This window comes from Onthophagus taurus, chromosome 7 (assembly GCF_036711975.1).
Source record: "Onthophagus taurus isolate NC chromosome 7, IU_Otau_3.0, whole genome shotgun sequence".
NCBI lineage: Eukaryota > Metazoa > Arthropoda > Insecta > Coleoptera > Scarabaeidae > Onthophagus > Onthophagus taurus.
This window is the reverse complement of record NC_091972.1, coordinates 16,019,517-16,029,153: the sequence shown is the minus strand read 5'-3', so window position 1 is coordinate 16,029,153 and position 9,637 is coordinate 16,019,517. Positions and strand designations below refer to the sequence as shown.

General features: G+C 33.2%; 2 protein-coding genes across 2 annotated transcripts; both read right to left on the bottom strand.

The window, feature by feature from the left end:
- Positions 1-31: 31 nt before the first annotated feature.
- On the bottom strand, positions 32-8,841 carry LOC111419835 (WD repeat-containing protein 64-like). The gene is made up of 8 exons (XM_071197185.1): positions 8,786-8,841; positions 8,547-8,734; positions 8,319-8,494; positions 3,548-3,874; positions 3,174-3,497; positions 2,577-3,124; positions 2,385-2,523; positions 32-285 (listed from the first exon to the last, which is right to left on the bottom strand). The coding sequence occupies exons 1-8, from the start codon at positions 8,839-8,841 to the stop codon at positions 49-51; spliced, it is 1,995 nt and encodes a 664-aa protein (XP_071053286.1). The 3' UTR covers positions 32-48.
- A 30-nt stretch (positions 8,842-8,871) lies between these two features.
- LOC111419896 (uncharacterized) lies at positions 8,872-9,626 on the bottom strand. Its single transcript, XM_023052784.2, has 2 exons — positions 9,310-9,626; positions 8,872-9,253 (listed from the first exon to the last, which is right to left on the bottom strand). Exons 1-2 carry the CDS (start codon positions 9,325-9,327, stop codon positions 8,945-8,947), a joined length of 327 nt encoding a protein of 108 aa, XP_022908552.1. The 5' UTR covers positions 9,328-9,626; the 3' UTR covers positions 8,872-8,944.
- Positions 9,627-9,637: the final 11 nt, after the last annotated feature.

Genomic DNA, 9,637 nt, shown 5'->3' with positions numbered 1-9,637 from the left:
AGGCGGGATTTTTGAAAAAAAAAATTTTTTTTAATCAAAATATTTATTTTAATCAAATTCTATTATACTACTTCGACTTTTTGATCTACTTGAAGATGATGGTGACGAAGATGAAAAAATTATTGAACGTTGACTTGCTGCTGAGAGTAAACGATAAGATTTTTGGACTATTCTCTGGATTTTCTTTTGATCTGGAATTGGTAAATTGGGGGAAAGTTGAAGTTCTGATATATTAGGTAAATCTAGAGCTAAATAAGGGGCTCCTTCAGCTACAGCTCTTCTCATCTGGTTAATTTAAAACGATTATTGATTTCAATATACAGGATGTTTCACTTAAAACTACCAAGCTAAGTATCTCTAGAATGGGTTGAGATATTTTAGTTTTGTAAGAAGTTATTGTTAGAGTACGCAAATGACTTCAGTTCTTAACAGGTTAACAGTCCAAGCTAGAGAATGAGAATGTTATAAAATATACATAAATAGCTAAAAGGTGTTTTTTTGACAGCCCATAATATATGGACCTCCTAAAACAAAATCTACAATAAATCGCCTTGTGAGTCCACAGATTACATTTTTAGCTTTTATAATTCTTTTGCTGTCGCAATAACGTTTTTTCGCCTTTTTACAAACAATATTATTCAAGTAACATACTTTTGATAAGATTGTGAGCAACAATGAGACGAAAAGGAAAATATACGGACGAAGAATTGAAAAGAATATTAGAAGAGAGTGATTTTGAAAATACTGAGTCAAACTCATCGAATGGAGAGGACAATATAACCGAGGAAGAGCATAGTGATTATTTGGGATTGAGGATTGTCCAATAAATTGCATACGTGGTTTGATTTTCAGGAAACCATTTCACCAGGGAGTCGTGTACTCATAGTTTTATGCCTTATATAATTCCAGAAGCTACGAGCATCAGAGCGCACTGACTGCTCAGCATTACTTGTAAAGACTTTTGCTTAATCAAGTATCTCAATCTTTCAAACTCCGCATGATAAAAATCACATTTAGTTCGACCCGATTTTTTATCATCCGTTGATGCATAACATACAAATGTCCTATGATCGTTTGTAGAAGGTCACACCAGTTATAGATATGGTATTGAGAAATTGCAGAAAACTCCTTTAACCGAAAGACAGCATAGTTGTGGATGAATCGATGGTTCCTTTTGAAGGGCGTCTACTAATTCGTCAGTGTAATCCAAACAAAACCCATAAGTACGGGGTAAAGATTTACAAGGCTACAAGTTTATATTGGCCAGGATCCCCAAATTTTTAACCTAGATAAACCTGGAAGCGTTGTTGTCGAGCTGTGTAAAGAACTTTTGGAAGAATGAATGATTGTTGCAGATAATGGGTACACAAGTATACCATTAGCTAACTACTTGCTTCAACCTAAAACTGATCTTTGTAGGACTTTGGAAAAAACCGTAAAGACATGCCTTTATTGGTTAAAACAAGAAACTGAAGAGAGGAGAGCAAATTGCTGCTCAAAAAAACCAAGTCACTATCCTAAAATGGAAGGACAAAAGGGACGTCCTCATGATATCTACATGCCACGTAGATGAACAATGCAGATGTGCAAGGGGTGAAATGAACGTCAGAAGCCCAATATGCTATTCACTAGTTCGCAAGAGTCTGAGATGGTACAAAAAATTGCGTTCGATATGCTTTTTGGAGATGAAATGTAATCTTTTGCAGGCACAAACAGATATTGTGAAAAACCTATTCGGCATAAAGGTTACCGGCATCAGCTATGCCGGAGAGTAGCTCAATTACAGATACTTCACAAGGAGTAATTCCGCTGACTGTCCCTAAGAAGCATTTCCTTACACTACTGGATAGAAAAGATGAAAAACTTACTAGACGTGGATGTGCAGGCTGCTACATAGAACATAGACTGAAGGGCAAGACACCAGCAGCTGCAACTAGTAAAGCAAAAAAACTATCGCAAATATGTAATATTTGCACTAAGCTCTATTGTTTAGTTTAGAATGTTTCCAAAGGGTTCATAAGAATATTTAGTAATAATTGTTTTCTTTTGTTCAATAAATAAACAAGATTTTTTTCCATGTCAAAGCACTTTTTGTGTTTTTTATGGTCTGTCCTGTGAAGTCCAAATAAATGACGTTCTTTCAACGACCACAGCTCTAAAGCTCCTCAAAATTGTATCGATGAAGAGTCCACATATGGGCTCTGGAATGGTGGTACTTCCCGTTCACAGCCCATATATGGGGCTGATATGGGGCTACAGTGAAAAATAACAATACTTAAGAACCGAAGTTATTTAGATTTATTTAAGTTATATCTCAACCCAATCCAGAGATACTTGGCTTGGAAATTTTAAGTGAAACATCCTGTATATATTTTAATTTTTACCTGATTTTTCTTTGCTTCTAATTGAGATATTTTAAAATTAATGTTATTGCGATCTTCAGGCTTAATTAAATCTTTATTTAAAATAAATTCTAAAGATTTTATATGTTCAGATAAGTTCTCATCCCATTCACTTACTTCGCTGTAAAAAAAAAGTAAATTAATGAGTCCAATTTGAAATAAATTTGTATTTACCACTTAATCTCTCGTTTTTCTTCAGATATTTTCCAATGAACCGGGATTAAAACGCTATTCTGTAAAGGTGGGGGTGGTAAAACTGAAGAATCAAAATTTCTAATTTTGCCATCTAAAAAATGTAAATCCAAAGAAACCAAATTGTTGCAACAAGTTATTAAAATATTTGTTCGTTCCCAAACATCATAATTTTCGTTTAAATTTAATTCTTTTTCTTTTGTTTGTTGTCTTTTTGGTCCGGGACATAAAGAATTCTTACCCCATTCGATTATTTTACCCAATTCATTAAAAGCTTGAAATTGAATACACAAAGTTTGAAGTGGGACGAATTCTTTTAAATCCATTAAGATTAAATAACCATCTCTTGAACAACTAATTGAGTAATTATTACATTCTAAAATGATTAGATCAATAATTCCAGTTTTATGCAATTTTATGATTTGAATGGGGTTTTTTGTTACAAAGATATTAAAAACATGGATTTTACCATCTTCACTTCCTGTTATAAGTTGTTTTAATTTATTACTTAAATAACAACAATTAACACCCTAAAAAATTAATTTCATTTTTAGATAATTAAATATTCAATTTTTTTACCTTTTTAACATTAAAAATGTATTCTTTTATTTTTGTTTTAATCATAACAGATTTTTTTGAATCTTTACTGCAAGTTAACAAACATTCAGTATTTTCAAAATATTTTAAGTGATTGATAGCTCCTTGATGTATTTTTCCCAAATTTTTAATCGAAACTGATTCTTTTTCATTTTTTAGCTCTCCCCAGTAGAACAAAGACATTTTATCGCTGTGTTTTTTTCGAAATAAATCATCTTTTTGATGAAATTCAAACGTTATAATTTCTCCATATTCATTTCCTGAGTATAAAATCGGTTTAACTTTTTTATCCAAAAAACATAAACTCTAAAAAATGCTGTATTTAATTTTAACACCATTTAGATTATTCGCTTTACTGTCAAAATCGAAGGACATCCAATTATTAACCATAATGGAATATGATGTAAATTTGAAGCATCGTAAATTGTTATACTTCTTGTGCTGTTGGTAATAATAAACATTTGGCGGTTTGGTGCAAAAACTGCGTCAGTAATCCAACGATTCTTTTTCCTCCGGCGTTCATCATCGGATTTATCTACGTCTTCTCTATTCATAATAATAGTATAAGATAATAAAAAGTTCATGTTGCCATCATAAAGTCCAACACAACCATGTTTTGAAATTAAAGCGTAACAAAAATAATTTTTGGTTTCTAACGGAAGAATTTTATTAATTGTTTCGCGCTGAAAAAAAGAAAAATTGGATTTAATCGTATTTTTTAAAATTAAGTTTATTTGTTAAATAAAAGCCAATAAAACATCGTTATGGTAAATGTTTTGCATTTAATAAGCATGAAAGAGGAGAGTCACATTGAGGCAGAAGTGGATTATGACGGTGTTATTAGAAAAAAGACATTCGGGGACATTGCAAAGAGGTGTTAAAACAACACCCATCAACGTCCAAAGAATGTCTATAAGTAAATAAAGATTTAAAGACGTAGCTGCAAAAACAACAATAAAGATATCAACTGCCAAAACCGCAACAAAATACAAAATGTTGCGTTTACAATCATTGCACAATATTGTCTTGAAAGCGCCCACATCCAAATACTTGTAGAGAATATACATTCTGCAGTTGAATTTGCATCAAAAAATCTATCAGGCTTTTCAATTAATGTGTAGTGTAATATAATGAAGCAAGAAAGACTTAAAAATTTCTTTTTGACTTTATCCAAAACAAAGTAAATTGGCTAAACCATAATAAACCAGCTTTCAAAGTATTACTTTAAATTTGATTTAATGGCAATTTTTGGCTAACGTTTCTATTCCATTTTGAAAAATATCAGTTCAATAAGTTCAATAAATCATAGTTTTTATTTATTGGATATCTTTCGGTATTCTATATTTGTAGATTCTGGTGGAGCTTTCTAATGATATCGACGCTGTCCAACGGTGTCAACTTCAAACGCTAAAGTTTGCCCAAATGCCTATTTCATTAGGACGTTAAGCAAAGTTATTTATGTTTCTTGGGACATCCAGTAAATATCGTTTATGCCGTTTTGGCTTGGCAGCATCGATATATTGGTAGTACAATACCTAGCGGTTTCTGCAAATACCTCTGCCAGGTAAAATACTAATACTACTACTAAAACATTTCGAAGAAAATCTTTCAGACTAATTTTTTTAGTCCATTACTAAATTTAGATAGCTTATACTCATCTTTTTCAATATATTATTCTATACATTTCAAAACACAAGTAGAACGTAGTAAGTCCAATAGTTTCCATTTCATTGGTATCAATAAAGGAACATCACAAAATTTTGACGCAATGAGAGAAAATAAGATTGAGCTTTGATTCTCTGATCGTAGATGTCTGTTTCATCCATATAAGCTTGTTCATGAATTGAGACAATGATGCGATCGGCATACTGGAGTTGTTATATCTGAGCAAATTATTTAGGTTCACCTGCATATTGAGTAGCCTAACACCGCTGTTGTCGGTTTTCGGTTAAAAATAAAAAAAAAGGAGGAAACAAGATACTTTCTCGCCAGCAAATTCCACAAGAATGAACAGAGTGTGACGATGACATTAAGAAGATAAACAAGGGTTTCCCCGGCTATTATCGAGAAATAAACCTAAACTGACCTCAATACCAAAACTAACAATAAAGATAATATACAGGATGGTCTAATATTCCTCTTACAAAATTCTAGGACTCCGTTTGAAAACAGGTTTTGCTTAGTTACATGACGTAGGGTGCGTCAGATGAGATGATGTCAATTGACGTCTCCTACCTCTCGGAGTTGGTTTGAGTTTCATTCACGTGTCTTTCAGTGTTAGAGCATCATAGTTGAGTACACGTTTGCAAAATACATGGATATGATCCTTCTGTATGACGAAGCTCGAGGTAATAAAAGATTTGCGTCATCTACCAGAGACCCCACACTCGCGAATTGGATGAAGCATACTGCATCACGTTGAAAAAAACTTGTCAACGAGTACACGAGCAATGTTCTGCATGAACAACAACCTCCATACCATCTCGAAAGGATACATTCATTACTGCCAGCCGATTTTGTAGCACACGTTGGCACACATTTCTGTACGTGGTTTCTGGATCGCTGCACCAAGGAGCCCTATTTCCACGGCGCAATCTTCACAAAGGAATGTCATTTTACTAGGGATTCTGTCCTCAATTCTCAAAACAGCTATGTCTGGACAGACGAAAACCATCATGCCACGAGTGTCTTGGGATTCCAACATAAATTTGTTATCAATGTGTGGGCAGGTATTTTAGATGGTCATGTGATTGGACCGTACATTTTTCCATCCAGGGTAACGGGCCCTATCTAGTTGAACCTCCTACAACAAGTATTGGACGTGTTGTTTGATGCTGTGCATTGGAACGTCCGTCAACACATGTGGTTTCAGCATGACGGCGCACCCTCTTTTCACTTCATGTTCATGAACATCTGACCGACTAATCAGATAAAGATGGGTAGGCCAAGGTGGTCTAATCGCAATGGTCTCCACGATTTCCGGATTTAACTCTATTGGACATGAAGAGTTGACCCCTGACAAAAGAAGATCTGGGGTTGTGGTCGCTGCAGAACAGATTGCAGATACACCAGGTGTGACGAAGCGAGTTTACCAGAACATCATTGCCACATCAAAATACTTAGTCCCCTCTACAAGTCCTAAAAGTTTGTAAGAAAAATTTTAGAGCACTCTGTATAATAGGCGACGAAATGTCATACATAGGAATTAGCGAAGAACAACAGGGGTTCCGATAAAATTGGTCAACAGTCGATACTATATTCATATTTCAGAGCACAGAAAAATCTATTGCACTCGACAAAGTAGCTCACCTAAACTTTCGACAAGGTGAGGCTACTGATGCTTTACTGATGTACTAGAACTATTGATGAAGAGAAATGTAGACAGACATTCTAGAAACTATTAAAGAATTGATCAGCAGCAACACAACATACATAAAACCGGCCAACGGACTAAGAACGATGAAAAATCTTTTAACACGTTAAGGGACATCGAAACGAATACGTCAGACACACATCGGGATATTGTTAGATGGACCAAAAAGCAAAGAAGGGTTGGTGAGATCATGTTAGCAGAATGACAGAGCATTGATATAGAACCTACGTTATTGTAGTAACTCCATAATCCATGGAAAATCCAGCAGAGCTCTTATCATAGTAATCGTGTGACAGCATTGTAGTATATCGTACGATTTTGGCAAATTTTGATTGATATGTGAACATAATTGAGAATATTTTTACACCAACCCTTGAAGGACTTCATTTAGAGAATGGTTTCACCAGGATGGGGTGACGAGCAACACAACTTTCTGGTCACTTGATATCCCTTAAGCCGAATTTATATTTGTCTGACGTGTTGTGTCGTGATGCGCTCTGACGTAATGGTTAGTGTTCACATTTATATGTTGTGCTCTGACGCACTCTGGCGATATTTTGAATTAATACAATCGTAGCACTCAGAGAGTTCATACGTGGGTCTATAATGTTTTCCCATGAATCTTCTGATTCAAATTATGAAGAAGATATTCATTTTATGGTACTGGCAACTCTTCTAAAAAAAAGTAAAAGAGAGAAGATCCAGTGAACAGAAAGAGATAGGCTAATGGCGAATTTCACGGCCTGGTTAAAGAGCTTAAGAGCGATGCTGATAATGTTAAATGTAATTAAATTTAATATCGAAAGAAAGAAGAAACGCAAATCTGACAAGTCATAAGACAGGTGTACACTTGTCTGATCTGTCGTTATGCGTCACTTCCCACTCCACTGCTCTGACGGACATCGGGATCGCTGCTGATGCGACACAACACATTGCGACACACAAATATAAATCTCACCATAGTATATGTATTCAACCGATACCGTTCTGACGCGTCACAACACGACACGTCAGACGAATATAAATCCGGCTTTAGAGAATATATTTATGGGTTACGCCAGATTTGATTTCTCCAATTTTTTTCTCTGGGATTATCTCAAAGTCGAGGTCTCTAAAAATCGTCCTAACAACTTGGAAAGTCTAGAATTCTGTAGTCCTGAAAAGAGTTATTCGATAGTTCAGATTTAGCTTGCAGCAATTTCTGGATACGGATAAAACCAAAATGTTGAAGTCATAAAAATAAAGGTGTTTTCAAAATTCAAAATTAGAAAAATTATTAGCCGTACGCTGTTGCAGTTTCGTACATTTTCGGCCATCATATTTTCTTTTGTATGCACATTTTGTATGACTATAACTAGTTTTTAATTCTTTAGGAGCAACATATCTAGGAAAAGGAACAATCAATGATGTCCCTATTGAATAAGCAATTTCCTTGTTTTAGAACTAACCCATAATTTTTACAAACAAGCATTTGATGGTCCTGATTCTGTCTCCATCAGATCATTTGCTTGTATATAACTTACATTCATACAACATAAATTAGTAACTTGGAAAAACTGTAGACCTCTAAAAGTTGAGATGTTAATTTTTATTTGTAGAAGAGATAAGAGTAGGTACTGAAATAAAAAGTGTACAAAATTGCTGCATAAATATTCAATGGTTCTTGAACTAGTAGCTGGAAGTTAAATAGATATGAAAAATAGAGGAATTTATAAGTATTTTGTAAAAGTTTAATACTATAAAAAATTGCTTACTTTTAAATGAGGACAACAAATAACTTTGGGTTCTCCTAAAACTAATTTAGCTTCAACTGTATGTCGAAGTTGTTTTTCAGAGAAATCTAAAAACTCCTCCCACGTTATTTCTCCTTTTTCATTGTTATCGATTTCATTGAAAATCGCAATTGATTCCGCGGTATATTTTGATTCACCTTAAATAAAAATTTATTTAAATTAAAATTGTTAAAATTAATTAAAATTCACCGAAAACTTCATCAATTGCTTTTATAAACTCTTCTTTATTCAATCCATTTTCAAGATTAACTTTTTTCGGATCAAAAATGTAACATTTTTCTTTAAAAGTCGCATGAAGTGCATCTAAATAAAAGTCATTAATTTTTCTTAACAATTTAAACCAAATAAATGGCGAGTCATCTTCAAATGAAGTACTACTAAAGATTAAAATGTTATTTTATTTACGAATCGTTTTTTTATTGACTTACCTTTCTTCGGATATAATTCCACTAAAAATGGAATTAAAACTACAGCAATTATCCATTTCACCCCTTTTTAAAAATCGCTACAAAAAACAATGAAACACTCTTTATTGATTTATCGATCAAACAAAAACTTATTTATTTCTTATTTTATACAAAATTAATTTATAAAAACTCTTTTGTTATGTAGTTAACACCACCTAATTGTCCTTTATCCCTTTCTCGTTGCTTCTCTAATCGTTCTAAATCATAACCGTCTATTCCCAAACCCAATCTTTCTATGGCTTTTTCTCCATGGTAACCATTAATTTCTTGGTATTGCCTCGATCTTCGATGTCCCGCTTCTGGATCAAAATCCCACTTGGAGTCTTTGTGTAGAAAAGGGTGCCCGAAAACGTTAAATTGAACGAGATCTTTCACCAAATTAATTGGATTTGATGAAACAATTAAAAATAAGGAAATTAATATAATTATCTATGGGATAAAAATTAAATGTTTATAAGAAATGTAAATAAATAAAAATTGCTTACCTTAAACATCAAGTTCATTGTCGTGAAATTGAATAGAATAGTTTCTTTAGCGTGTTTCTTAGTGTTTTACATTATGAATTAAATGGTTTTAAAACGGTCGACCGGATTCAAACGAAGTGAAAGTTGTTATATTGGGTGGGGTTGTTAGGTAATCAACAATTTATGTTATTTAAATAAAAAAAGAAATTTTGTTGATAATTTTTTATGTCAATGAATATACCATCTCAATAAAAATTAAGAAAAGTAAATAAAGATTTATTTTAATAACTCAAAATAACTAATTTAATGACTTAATCTTTTTAATCTTTAATGATTCAATAAATTAAGT

Excerpts from the sequence above, each read along its gene's own strand:
- LOC111419835 (XM_071197185.1), bottom strand. The coding sequence starts at position 8,841 with ATGGATAATTGCTGTAGTTTTAATTCCATTTTTAGTGGAATTATATCC. Across the intron at positions 8,735-8,785 it reads GGAATTATATCCGAAGAAAG|TAGTACTTCATTTGAAGATG; the intron begins GTAAGTCAATAA and ends TTTAATCTTTAG. Across the intron at positions 3,875-8,318 it reads TTTGTTGTCCTCATTTAAAA|CGCGAAACAATTAATAAAAT; the intron begins GTAAGCAATTTT and ends TCTTTTTTTCAG.